Source organism: Neovison vison, chromosome 5 (assembly GCF_020171115.1).
Source record: "Neovison vison isolate M4711 chromosome 5, ASM_NN_V1, whole genome shotgun sequence".
NCBI classification, from domain to species: Eukaryota; Metazoa; Chordata; class Mammalia; order Carnivora; family Mustelidae; genus Neogale; species Neogale vison.
Genome location: NC_058095.1, coordinates 121,165,914 through 121,181,008, shown reverse-complemented (window position 1 = coordinate 121,181,008; position 15,095 = coordinate 121,165,914). Strand labels below are relative to the sequence as shown.

The 15,095-nt window shown below is 34.2% G+C and overlaps 1 protein-coding gene across 2 annotated transcripts in view; it reads left to right on the top strand.

Annotated features, from left to right (window-relative positions):
• DIAPH3 (diaphanous related formin 3) overlaps positions 1 to 15,095 on the top strand; it is a 512,938-nt gene that overhangs the window by 227,868 nt on the left and 269,975 nt on the right. For both annotated transcript variants that reach the window (XM_044249843.1, XM_044249842.1), the window contains 2 exons: positions 7,449 to 7,544; positions 13,207 to 13,301. In XM_044249843.1, the coding sequence (XP_044105778.1) occupies positions 7,449 to 7,544; positions 13,207 to 13,301 (191 nt within the window). The remainder of the gene's footprint in view (positions 1 to 7,448; positions 7,545 to 13,206; positions 13,302 to 15,095) is intronic.

Below are 15,095 nucleotides of genomic sequence, written 5' to 3'. Positions count from 1 at the left end.
AGGATGGGAAGCAAGCTCCCCACTGAGCAGAGAGCCTGACTTGGGGGTCAATCCCAGGACCGTGGGATCACGACCCGAGCCGAAGGCAGAGGCTTTAACCCACTGATCCACCCAGGCGCCCCTAAAGTGATGTATACATTTGATCAGATGTGATGTATACATTTCTTTCCTAGGGCAATATAAAGCCCATAGTTGAAGACAAGTCCATGGTTCTTATGATAGGGGTAGGGTAAAAACTTCATTTTTCTAATACTAAACCAAATGTTAATGTGAAATATGCATTGATGCTCTACATTCTGATTCATTTTTTGCAAAAACACAAATCCTGAAGAATACAAGCATGCTGTCATTGAGTCTAATTAAGATCATCGTAGAATTCTGCTGCTTACACCTGAAATTCTTTCTCATTATTTTGGAATAATGGTCATTTTTATGCCTGATCACATTTCTTCTATAAAGGTTTAGATAATCACTCTCGCCATTTTGATAAAATTCTGTCTTTGTTTTTTCTGTCTGATACTCTAGGGATGGTCTGCTCACAATTTAGTGCAGCATTGCTTCTTATCTGTTAGTTAAGACCATTTATTGTTACTTTTTCTATTCCCAAGTTGCTTAGCACTTGTGTGTACAAATACTAATAAGTTGGCTTATTAAGTCTTTCCATTCTACAACATGCTAGATATCCTGAATTTCCTTTGTCCTCATTCGGATTTAATCCTTCTTTACTGAGTTCTCATTCTTTTTATAATAGGTTTTTCCACCCTTTAGTACATTTTCTTGTGTATGCATTACTATGCCATGCATTAACCTTTTGAGTCTTTGCTCTGTAATTTCTTTTAGCAGGGATATATTTTTACTTTCTAATATCTGCTGAGGGTAAATGGGAGTAGGTTGGACTGGCAAAGACTAATAGCTAGTAGAAAAATTATGTAATATGAGTACATGTAGTATTCCATGACTGGGAAACAGTAACATCCAAGAATAATTCCTAGGGAGCAGTTCCTTACAGTTGGGAGATTTTGAGGATACGTAACAAAAAAAGCTGAGAGATGTTTTTATGAATTGCGATGAGCCAAGAAAGATCATGTGACAATAGGCTTCAGTGTTTTTTTAAACTGAATTTTTAACTCTTTCCTAATTCTTTATTTTCTTCACTGATACCTTTGGTCTATTTAATCAAAGTTCATCTCAATTTGAACTTAATTTAATTATAACATTTAACACCACTATGTACATGACAAATAAACCTAACTGAATTGGTTATTTTTTCTCCCCAGAGCATGGCTTGTTAAATTAAACATTTTGTTGAATATGTGAATTTGAAGGATATTTGTATTTTCTTTGGTTTGAGCTCCTGTAGTTCTGTTATCTCAATCTTGGTTAAGAAGGGGTGTTTATATACAACGGGACCTCAAGAATGTGGTTCTTTTAGTTTGTGGTGTAAATACCTTTGAAATGAGCAGAATTGCTAATTTCTATGATTACAAATGTCCTTAGAAATGGAGCAGTTTTTATAACATTCTTCAATTGGATTATTATTGTATTTGGGAATAAAGAGGGAGGAAACAAATTTTAGGTCAACTAGGTAGAGATCATTATAGTTTTGAAGTGTATTTTTCACTTTTTTTATTTTTTAATAGACTGCATTCCCTATACCTTAGTGTTCTTCTTGTACATGTAGTAACTGTAAAAAAAAAAAATTAAAAAAAAAAAAAAAGGTTACAGCTCTAATGAAAGATTTGTGAAAGAATGAAATCCTTTTCCCTGTCCATGGAGGGCTTGAGTTGTAGAGAAAAGTCCTTGAAGACTATTTGTTTTGTGACATTGGCTACTGAAAGAGAATGTCATATAAAGAGAAATATGCATTTGTTTGCTACACTTTTGATGATTGCTCTAGTTGAAATAATCTATTCCACAATATTTTAGTTAGCACGTTAGCCACTCTTCTTATTCTATCATTCTTAGCCTGGAATTGCCAGGCAGACATCTCTTTTCTAATAAAATACTCTGATTAGTTATGGCAGTCATATATTAATATTTGAGTAGGAAGATAGCCTGTTTCTAGCCTGTTTCTCCTCTGTTTATTTTCTATGTAGTTAGGTTCATAGTCATTTATTTATGTGCCTAGAAACACTAAAACTGAGTTTGACAGATCAGATATGACTAAAGCTATTTATACTATTATGGTTTTCAATACCAAAGCATTTACTTTGACATTTTGCCAACGGGGTATTGCCAACTTAAAAAATAATTCATTCCAAGTTTGCACTTTCTTCTATGTATTCCATATCTTCTGCCTTCAAGCTGCCTAAATCTTCTTTGAAAAATATTCTCGTATCACAACCACCAGTAGTAGTAACTCTCAAAAATCTATTTTCCTTCCCCAGCTATTAGATTATTCTCAAATTCTGACCCTTGAGATTTCCAGGTATATATTCCTTTCAAAATGTATTGCTGGATAACTGAACCACATTCCGTTAACCACCATTTGAAGAGAGGTAGTGATGGGTGAAATTAAGAATTCCCTTTGGAACTGTACATTTTTTCCATAGCATTAAATCCTGCTCATTGTGCTCAAGAAACGAAGCATCTCTCTCTCTTCCCCCGGATCCATTCACCTTCCTGCTTTCTCTCCCAGTGAGCATGTAATACGAGGGAAAATTCTATCAAGTGTCAATGCGAAGCTTATGTGCTGGGTTGCAGATCATTTCCCTCATGTGGACTGCCTGCCCCCGGCTGCTCTTGGCCTGTAGTGTGGCAATCAGTTTCCTTGTCCCCCAAGGGGGCCGGTCGCCGCCTCGCCCTTTGTGTCACTGTGGGCAAGTAGATCATACGCTCTGGGCTTCGGCTTCCTCATCAGTGAAATGAAGTGGCTAAACTGCACAGATGGTTCTTCTAGAATCAGGACACTATAAAGTCTTGACACTCTCTGTTAGCATCTTAGAACCTGAACAGTAAGAAAGCTAGAAGAAAAACAAGTGCCATTATTGCAAAGAATCTGTAGTTTATGGATGTCTTCCTGCCTCTGCCTTTTGCCTTATATGAAGATTGTGCTAGGCCTCAGTTGTCATTTCCTAAATACATGATATATGTTTGCTTTATTTCTATAGCTGAGTTGATTTTATTGGCTTCTCTCAGTGTCACAGAGCATGCTTATTTAATCGGGTACACTTCCTTTTATCCTCTCAAGGCTAGTGTAATCTAATGAACAAAGGTAATTTATTGTGAACATCTAACATATAAAATTTAATAGCATTTGTACCAAATGAATACCAGAAAAAAATTGAAATGTGTAGTATTTTAAAAGCATACTGACATGAGTTATGTTACCCAGGAAGCACCAATAAAAATAGAATAAACAATTATTAGTAGCATTCATTGATTTAGAATATTCCATTATGGAAAGAGAAAACCGTGCTATTACCTTTTGTGCCTCCACTAGCTACTTACACATTTAGAACTGTGTGCTCTAGAAGTTTTTGCAGTGGTGAGATAACATATGATAGAATATGTGGAATCTTACTCCTGAAAAAAGTCACATTTTTAATGACTCTGATTAGAGCATAATGGAAAATGAACTGGAATAAACTGTATAACCATGTACCATGGAATTATGATTTTTAATGGAAAATTTAGTATGAAAGCAAAGATTTTGAAAGGAGATTCTTTATATAATTTTGCTGCTATTTTTGAAACTTTGAAAATAGAAAAAGAATAAAGAGAAAATGTAATTAAAAAAGACTTTTTCAGTTCATGGCTCTTGGCAACATAGAAAGTTTTGTCATCTTTGACTTCATTCTGACATAAAACCCTCATAAAATGCGGCATATGCTGTGTTAGTGATCAGAACCATTTTTGAACAGTATTAATCTTCTGTTGGAAAAACGCCTTCTTACACAACATCTCTAGGAAATAAGATTAAACACAGACCTCTAATGGCAGAAAAGCTAGATCACAAGTATAGACAGCACTAATAGTCTGACTTTATGATGCAGAGCTTCATCTTGAGAAAATCGAGTCTTTTTAGTGAAAGTGTATTTTATAATAGTCTTAGAAGAAGAGCTCTACCCGTGGATGGGATGAGTCCAAAATATCCTCTGTCAGCTCATGAATTCTAGTTGGGCCCTCTGATTCTTGTCTCTTATTTCCCTGTCACCGTGAAGGCTGTGGGAAGGTTACGGGAAGGTCATTATTATTCTATTTCCTTCTCACAGCTTCTCTTTGAGGTCCAGTATCCCCAGGTCCTAGAGGAGGGATGTAAGCCATGGTGAGGTTCAGTGGTGGGTATATGGTGGGGCTGGAGACGCAGGATCTGGTTGGAGACGCCCGGCCCGAGTTGCCTGCAAGACTCCACACTCTGTCCTGGCTAGTAGCTCACAGAAATGATGTCACCATGGCTACATGAAATAAGATTTTGTGTATGAACTTCATTTCCATTAAACATCCTCATTTGTTCATATTCCTCTTGAATGCATCTTTATTGCTAACAACATTTGGATCCTGCTTTATCAGGACTTCTGCATAAACATTTTCACTGGTGTTACACTGAGTTGAGGCAGTCTGTTATCTGGCTTCATTTTTTTTTTTTTTTCAACCTCACATTTTATTATGGTTTTATCCAAATTTATTATTAGGCTTATTTATTTATTTATTTATTTATTTATGTTTATATATTTATATATTTTGTTATTTATTTTTTAATATATTTATTATTATTTATTATTAGGTTTTACCCTAATCAGTCTATTTGGTTAAGAGAGTGATTATCAGATTTCTACTGTGTGTGTGTATGTTTTTGTTTGTTTGTTTTTTATTTTTTGTTTGTTTTTAATCCTGTTTTGTCTCTCAGAAAACTTTGCTGCTTCTTATCCCTTTGCCCATATTCTGCTCAGTTCATTTGCAGTGAAGGTGCCCGCCAGACATCCAAGTAGAGATGATGTTGAGAGTAGGCCCTTGGATGTTCAGTCTGGAATTCAGGAAACTGATGTGGGCTGGATTCTACTCTTGGAAATCATCCCTTCTTTTCATCCCAGTGGCTGCTGCTGTAGATGAGAGCACCAGTTACTCTCCTTTGGATTTCTGTATTACTTTTGCCATTCTTTCACTTCACTTTGAAGAGCCTGAGTTTTTTCTAAAATGCAATTCTTTTGATGTCTGTCACATACTTGAACCTAGGTGGCTCTTTTCATTGCGTGGAGGATAAAATCCAGATTTCTTAACCTCACTTAAAAGGTTTTGCATGATACGGTACCTGCTTGATATGGTACCTATGGTTTTGCATGATATGGTACCTATGGTAGTTTCTCATGTCCTTTACTTCCAGACAATATTCTTTGCCCTTATTGTTCTCACTTCTTTCTGTGCCTTTCAAGTTCTTGCAACTTGACACCTTCAGACACTATCCTTTCATTGCCTGATCCTTCTTCCTACCACCCCAAAACCTTCTCTCATGCCTAAGTCCTTTTCTCTCTCAAGCTTTTGATTAGGTATCATTTATTATATGAAGACGGTCACTGATAAGTATGGGTTATGAGGTTCTTTATTCTAGTGTGGTTCTTATCAAAACATTGCAGACTTATCTAGGTATTGTAGTTGACATTTGCTTCTCACTCACCACTATGGGTCTCTAGATTCTGTGAGGCCAAGATGTCTCTGTTTTGTTTAACATTATATCTATATTGCGTAGCACGGTCCCTTTTAATTGGTGCTTAATATTCATTTGAATGAAAGAATAAGTAAAGTTGCTGATTATAAAACAATGTAAAATTCAACAAAGTTTCTATATTCCAGCAGTAACTAGTTGTGAAGTACAGTGAGAAAGATAGAATTAACCAATCTCTCTGTCTCTCATCTGAATATTTAAGAGTATATAATTTAGATATATTCAGGACCTCTAACACAAACAATGAATGTACAGGTTGCCGACAAAGAACACTGTGCTGAGTTGAATAATTATAAACACATGTCATGTTGATGACTGGGAATTTTGAAAATTGTCAACATATCAAATTTCCTTGAATCTATTTACAAATGCCTCATGAGTCAAATACAATTCAAATGAATTTTATTTCTGGAACTCTTGAGTTGTTCTAATGGTCATGTGGAAAAATAAATGAGAAAAGGGAAGAAAATTTAAAAACGGAAGAAAAATAATTTGAACATTCAATTAAAGTATAGTACTTCAAACAGTGAAACAGAATTAGACGCCCAGAAAAATAAGTATAGGATAAAAGTGTAATATGAAATCAGTTGAGAAAGATGACTAATAAAATACTTAATAAATATTTTGAAAAATATAAATGTTGATCCCTGTCTCACACTGTGTACTGAAGCATGTAATTATAATAGTCTTTTTTGATATAATGTAGTGATAATGTGCCATCTTATATATATGAAGATGCTTTTGGAAGCTCTTTTTCCCTAGTATTCGTGATTTATTTGGACATACCTAAAACACTTCAGTCCATTTTTTTTTAAAGATTTTTTTTATTTATTTGCCATAGAGAGAGATCACAAGTAGGCAGAGAGACAGGCAGAGAGAGAGGGAGAAGCAGGCTCCCCGCGGAGCAGAGAGCCCCATGTGGGGCTCGATCCCAGGACCCTGGGACCATGACCTGAGCCGAAGACAGAGGCTTAACCCACTGAGCCACCCAGGTGCCCCCAGTCCATTATTTTTTTGTTATCAAGATCCTAATTTTGCAAGATGACTGGCTTTGACCCAGAAGTGGTATCTGTGGATACAAAGGAGAGGGAAGATGATAGGATCACTATTGGTTCCAGCTCTTAACCTTGACTGTCCTGTACCTTGCTGTAAGGACAGGTCTTGGATTGATATTTAGCATGATACATTTATTCTCTGACTTTTTACTAAGGATAGGGGGTTCAGATGCATTTTTTGCTTCTGAAGTCCTCAAATAAAATAAACTAGCGGTCAAATTTTGACTGTTTTCAAAGATTTGGAAAACAAATTATAAATCACCTACTCTTCCAGTTTAGTAGAAGCTATGTTTTTAATTTAAGTACGTGTGATCTCTCAGACATAAACTAGCTGTGTGATTGTTTAGCACTCTTAGAGCTAACTTCTTAACCTACCCTAAGTATAAGTACACTTATTTTTATAATCGTGTTTGGCATGTTGTTCAAATAAGCTAAGTATACTCATTCTTGTACCCAGTGGCATTGGTTTCTAATAAAGCACATCAGTTCTGTTTTTGCTGTTAGACCTTCCAGTATCTACTCTAAGGTTTTGTAGCATAAGAACGATCAGTGCCTATCCGAAACATTATAGGTCTTGGGGTGTTATTTTTTTAACAGCGTTATTTAACAGAATTCTATCTTTTTTGTTGTTGTTGGTTTTTTTTTTTGTTTTTTTTTTTTGTTTTTTAAATAATAGTTCACAACCTGTCCTTTTGCTACTGAATGACGTGGATCTATCCTTGGTTTTACAGAGAGAAGAGAAGAAGAAGATTTTGAAGAGAAGAAAGCTATCAAGAAAAAAATTAAGGAGCTTAAATTTTTAGATTCTAAAATTGCCCAGAACCTTTGTACGTATGATTCCTATAAATTATTTCATTTTCTTTATGACTTCTTTTTCATTTCATTATTGTAATATTTTATGATTTGCTTAATAACTTTAAAGATAATTCCTTTCCTTTAGGCTATTTATGGGTTAAATTCCTCAAAAAATTAATATGTATTAGAAAATAAAGCTAAGAAAAGTATTTAGAATAAAAATATATCTTGTATAACTAAAATCTTTATATTTTGGATATATTCTAAAATCTATCTTCTATATACTTTGTCTAAGTATATAAATAACAAGTTAAGAAATTTAGGTGATGACATAACATTTTAAAAAGTGGTAGCAGATTTTTTCTTTTAAACCTTCGAATCTCTATTATTTTTGATACTTGATCACACACAAAAGAGGTTGGAATATTAATGGAAATTAGGATGATGAATAAAATGAATTCCATTATCCCATCTGAGCAGTTCAAAGCCTTTCCTCAAAAGTAATGACTGGAAATATTTTAGATTTAATTACTGTTACAGGAGCTAAATAGTTAGTATTAAATTGTCTCCCTGACTGAATTACTATGGGAGGAGAGGGCAAAGAGTTTTGCTTCTAACTCATTTCTAATCGTAACTTAAATGCATCAAAGATAGTTTGCTTGGAACTGAGATAATACCCTATGTATATATTACTTTCTGATGTTGTGAGAGGAATACAATGTGGAGAATCTAGAGGCATGGAAAGTTAACATGGCTTTTAGTCTGCCTTTCAATTATTACATGCCTCAAGAGAGCTTTTAACAAGCGTTGGGAACAAAAATTCTTTGGTGTGAGGCTAAAGATCCATGCTATCGATTAAAGAAGGAATTATGTTGGAGGCAGTAAGCGTAAAAGACAGAGTTGGCATTCCTTCTGTGAAAGTTTTGAGATCTCCTTCCTTTCCTGCTTACTATGACAGGGCCATCCCTTTCCTGTATTGTGGGTGTGCCAAGATACTACTCGGTTTCTGGGCACAAATTGATCGCACATCCCTACACTCTTGAAGGTAGATGTCATCATGTGACTTGCTTGGGTCAATGACAGTGTAAGTGGAGATGAGATAGCTTTTGTGTGGAAGCATTTATTGCTGGTGTGAGAAACTCCAGTGTTCTTTCTCCTACACCCCAGAATGGCAGTAAAAATGGTGTCCATCACCCTGATGTGAAGATTGTATCAGGGCTCTTTCTGATGTGTAATGGACATGTAGTCTGAATTAGAAATGATTTGTGTATGTATGTATATATGTGCGCATGCTTAGATTCCTGAGATTTGGGGGACTGTTACATAATACAGGTATTTCAGAGAATTTTCCCTTTTAAAGGAACATTGACTTCAAAGCATTATTAACTTAGATAATCTCAAAAAGTTCTATTCTCTGGGATCAGAAAGAGATTTTTTCCTGAAAAGTGTCCATGACTTGGGTTACTGATTCCTAGGTTGAACTCTAAATAACCTCGTTAGGGATCCTGAAATACCATTTTATTTATTTATTTACCTGCAGATCTATTTATTCATTTGAGAGAGGGAAAGACAATGCTTGGATGGGGAGGGGCAGGGGGAGAGAGACAAGCAGACTCCTGTGGAGCAGAGAGCCCTAGTACCCTCAGATCATGACCTGAGCCAAAGTCATATGCTTAACCAACTAAGCCACCCAGGCACCCCAAGAAGTAGCATTTTTAATAGAATTCTTTTAGGTGGGTCAGCCATGATAAGTTAGCACTGATATCCAACTCAAAGTTGCATAATTGACTTTGGTATTCTTTACATGTGACAGAACATGTGCTAAATGGGATTTCAAATTTAATAATGGCTAATGATTATTGATTACCTTTATGTGTTAGTTTTATATTTGGTCCTTTAATCTTTACTATAACCCTATTACAGAGGTAGGAACATTAACGTTATGGGTGGGTATAGCTGTTCAGTGACTTGAATAAGTTGGTTTATTTTGAAAATGGTCAGTAGGTATAGGTTATACTATTCCCGTTTAGAGATAACAAAATCATATTATACAGAGAATATTATTTTTGTTTTATTTTATTTTAGCTAGAGGATATAGATCCATCCATTTTATTGTCAAACACGTTTTAAAATTTAAGATTGAAAAGTCCAGAATTTAAACCATGTCATATTATGATGTAATCCATTTCTGGATTCTTCTTGCCCTCTTCGATTGTAGCAAGTGTTATGATTCAAGCTTTAAGAAGCTTTAACAACCTATAATTATAGTCTGATTCACAGCTGGTTTTTGTCTGTGAAATTTGGTCTTTTGAGATACTGAATTCTGAAAAGAGTCTTGTGATAGTGACAAGGCTCTATGTTGTCACTTGGAGATCTGAGATACTGTCTTAGATTTCTCTTCACTGAAATATTTGATAGAATTTTGAAGAAAGGATCTAAAAATCTACTCCTTTATTTACCTATTTATTCAAAAGTGTGTTAGGTTCTCCCTGTATTTGAGTTCATAAAGGGTTTGGCAAAGACCCTGGGCTCAGCATAAAAGGTTGAATTGCAGCCACTCCAGGCTCAAGAGATGTCTTAGGAGTTTTACAAGGTTCATATGCTTTACCAGATTTTTGGAGTATTAGAGCTATAAAGGGAGGAACCCTGGAATCTATGCATTAATGTAAAGGTTTAAATATTTATAAGTTCTCTTGAAGAAAACATGTGTGACTGGTTCCAAATCTGCACACTTTACACTTCTTCACTGAACTCAGTTTCCCACTGGGATCTATGTAATCACATTTTGAAGGATAAGATGCATGTTAGTAAAAATACTCACTTTAATGGGTCTTTTGGAGGCTTTAAATGGGTATCTCATATTCTCAGTAACTTTTAATTTGTTTTTTAAAGGTCTAGGCTTGTCTTCTGAATTTTGTGTTATACATTAGGCCATTTTCAACTCTTCTGTCATTTTTTTTTTTACCTTAGAGCAAATGTTTTTAAAATCTTATTCATAAGTTATAAAAACGACATAGTTCAGTCTTTATAAATACAGACATGTTATTTATAACAATAACATGATTATATGTTATTTTAACTATATAATAATCAATACCTGAAAGCAGTGGGTGAATTAGAAATATAGAAGAAAGACAAAAAATAAATTATGTCCATTCACAAAGTAAACTCTTCTATTCATTATGCATGTTGTATATACAAATATACACACAAATGTATATTTATATACATATATACCTGTTGTATATATATACATGTTGTATATATATAAAATATATACTATATATTATGTATATTATATATAATATATAAAAATAATATATATACATGTGTATATATACACATGTGTAAATATAGTATATATTCTTTAAAAGTGTGTGAGGTCATATAAGGTTTTTTTCTGCAATTTTTTTTTTTTTAAATCTCCAAGGCCATCTTTACTTTGGACACCAGTCACAAGTTTGGGGGTCCCCTAGACCACTCTTAAATATGATAATTTGTTAGAAGGACTCACAGAACTCAATGAAAGCTATCTGACTCAAGCTTAAATGATACAGATTAAAAGTCAGCTGAGGAAAGAGTTACATGGGGCAGAGTCCAGGAGAGTTCTGAGGGTCAAGTTTTTAGCCATGGACAGTTCTAGGTTCTCCCAGCAATGATGAATAATAATACCCACTAATTATTGCCAACCAGGAGGCTCACTTAAGCCTTGGTATCCGGCATTTTTACTAGGTCTTGGTTATGGGTGAACCCCTGCAAGACTGACCTTAGTTTTCAGACCCTTGAGAGGTCAGGCTAATACTGCGACCCAACCCCCCGCCCCACCATAAATCACATTATTAGCATAGTCTAGATAGGTATTTCCTGATTAAGTTTAAAAAATATCCTTTTCAGGATGGAGGAGATAGATATTTCAAGGGCATTTTTCTCCACATTGCCATAATGGCTTAAGTATATAAAAGTATGTATTTTTTTTCTCTCAATAACTATGTTATGCTTCAGAGTTATTTTATTCTTTGATCTTTGTATTTAATGTTACAATCTTTTCTATATTTCTGTGTCGTATCCATAGACTAGGTTTCTTGAGTGAAATTAATTGCTTCTCAAAAGAAATTAATAATTTCAAAGATTCTGCTTAATCTTTCTAAATTTGCAATTCAGGTATATTTTAACAGTTTACCTTTTCAGTTTGCTTATGTTAAGGTTTAACAAATTATTATTTTTCTTTTGTCTTTTTTTTTCTTACTCTTTTAATAAAGGTTACATATATTTTGCTCATTTTACTTTTTTTATCCTAAATGAAGAAAAAACAAATGCTTTTAGTCTTGAGGCGGGTTTATCCCCTCAACTTCCTTGCTTTTTAATTGTTTTGATGCTTCAATGGGTTTCCCTTTTATGGTGTCAGATACCAATCTTTTCACATATTTTTCATCAACTTTTATGCTTAAGATGTTCTCTTACCATAAAGAAGCTAAATTGGCATGTTAAATTTCTTTTAATAATCACTTTTATTAATATTTGCATCTAATTCTACAGTCATATACAACTTGTTTTGTACATGATGTATAGATTTAGATTTTTCTCTACCCATCAATTACTGATGATCTTTGAGATCATATAGTTAGCATATTTTTGTGCTTTTTTTTTATTGTCTACTACAGGGTTATTTTGTTATAATTCCATTAATCTCTGTTGCAATAGCATTTATACAATTTTGTTAGCCCATTTTGTTGGGATATTAAGGGTTATACCCATCCATAGTTTCTAGCACTGTTTTCCCATATTTATGACTAGTTGAGTTCAGAAATGTGTCAACAAAGCTGGTGATGAGAACACATACGGTACCCTTGTTGCTTATCTGTAGATGATCCATGGTACCTTGGGTATATGGAATACAGCCTTCATGAAAGAAGTAGACCATGTTTTCTCAGCCTTGCCAAACACGCTGTCTATGAAAATACCTACAGACAAAATGACATAAGTTCAGCATATAAAATAAATTAGTGGGCTAGGGGTAGCCCACTACTACTAATGTAAAGTTGAAATTCTTAGTAATTTTATCCAATCTATATTGGATATATTACCCAATCTAATCTATTTGGATAGTTTTCCAGGAAAATTTGTTTTCCAGTATTGGATATTCAAGCTTTAGTTACATGCAGAGGCTATTTTTCTAGGATATTGTGTATAATATTTTGAAATAGGGAAGTGCTCTTATAACTTACAATAGTGTTAGTGCACTACTTAGCAGTTTCTTAAAATATTTTTTTGTGAACTATTTAGTAGGGCTGGAAGATATTATATAAGTTAATAACATACATGTTTAGACAAATATTACATGTGCATCTTGGAGTTTCATAGTTCTTTTTATTATAATGTGATATTTTTATGGCATACCAAATATATTTCAGGATTTTTTTTTTAATCACATGAAAATTGGCACCATTCCGTGATAGGCTAATAACTAAGCATTAAAAATCAACCTTGTAACCAGCATAATAATAAAGGACTGTTGCTTAAATAGTAGTTCTAAAGCTAGAGTAGAAAATGTGCTAATGAAAGTTCCCCCCTAGTAATTACATTTAATGTTTCAAGTCTCTCATTTTATGAATTATTTTTGATTTTTTATATGGAACTACGTCTCAAATTCTTTCCTTCCCTTACTCATCATGAGCCTCTCTCTCCTCCTTTTAGCAATCTTCCTGAGCTCTTTTCGGGTGCCATACGAGGAAATCAAAATGATGATATTGGAAGTGGATGAAACACAGTTGGCAGAGTCTATGATTCAGGTAAACAAACTGGCAGAGAGCTTAAATTCCAATATTTCATTGCAAGCTTCTCATTAAATAGAAATTTGTAAGTGAAGCAAAATTCTTAAACCAAATCATTCAACTGGAAAATCATTGCTGCATAATTAGTTTTAGCATAACTTCTGCTTTGCCAGGAGATAAAACTCTGTATCTTCTCTTAACTGCAAACCAAATATAATGCTATCAAAATGATTACATTTCAATTATTTTAAATGACTCTTTCTGAAAGGCAACTTGTTTAATTTTACATATATGTTTTTGTTTTGGTTACAGTTCAGTTTAGTAATATGTTAATTAATGTTTATTTGTATAATTCTTTTAGAATATGTTTTTCTTAGACTTATGAAGTCATATTATGATTTGGTATAGAAGATAGAGGGAGTGTTCTCTTTATTTGAAGCTAGCTTCATGAACAACCCTCCCTTGAGTCATTGGTGTTCCTATGAGTGCTAGAAATCGTGGGCATAGCATTCTGAATCCATTCAGGAGGCTATGAGGTTTTTCAAAATGGTTTTTACCCACAGTAGTATTTAAGGAACACGAGTGTGGGGCCAGAGTTACTTGCTGAGTTCCACATAAGGCATCAATAATGCATATCTTGATAAAATGTAAAACCGGTGAATCAAACCACAAAATATATAGGGAGAGAATAATCTGTTTACTATCTTTCATTCTTATAATGGATGTACTTGGGAAAGGATGTTTTTTTAGCAATAAAATGAAACCAGAGATTATTTGTTAGTGTCAGCACATCTTTAAAATTATTTCAGACATTTACATCAGTAGATGGTATCTTTAGCAGCCTTTGACTTGCCTCTCCTACCTTGTCTTCCCAATATGGCTGTGACATAATCCCAGTAGGAGTTTGCCCTGTGAGTCGCTGAGACTCCCAAACAAACGATTCAGTAACTCTTGAAGGTTTCATCCTCTGGCACTTTCTTTTTACTAGATTTTTATCTAATTTACTTTTGGCTATAAATGGACATTGTTGTTCGGAGTAGACTTCAAGTTCCTTAAAGGAATTTTTTCTACTTAATACGTGTTTGTGTTTTTCCTAATGTGTTTGTTGAATATTTACAGAGTCGCTTTTAACTTGATTATATGAATGCGTTGGATGTTCAGGTGGCTCTTGGGTAGAGATGGAGGAAAAATTTGGATTTTTTTAAGTTCATGTCCAACGATCATCCAGTTCTGTAAAATTTCTTGATATATTAGTTTTCTATTGCTGCTATAACAATTTACCACAACTTCAGTAGCTGAAAATAACACAAATGTATCAGCCTACATTTCTATTGAACAGAAATCTGGTGTGTGTCTTACTTACCATGCTTAAGTCAAGGTGTTGGCAGGCTTACATTCTTTTCTACAGGATTTAGAAAAAGATTCTTTTCCTGGCTCCTCGTGGCTGCTTACATTCCTTGGCTTGGGACACATTTCTTCAACTCTGAAGCAATGTTGCCTTTCTCTCTCCTTTCTTTCGTAATCACATCTCCCTCTGGCTCCATTATTCTGTTTCCCTCTTTCACTGGTAAGAACCTTTGTGGTTACATTTGGCAGTTCAGATAATACAGAAAAATTGTCCTATTTTAAGGTCCGCTGATAACAACCTTGATTTCCCTTTGCCATGTAACCTCATATTTCCACAAGTTCTTGGGATTAGGTGTGGGCATCTTGGAGGATGTGGTTTGGGTCATCTTGCCTACCACACCTACTAATATAAAATGAGTTTTGGGGATTTAAGATCTAAAGACTTAGTTTGAATATTATTATATT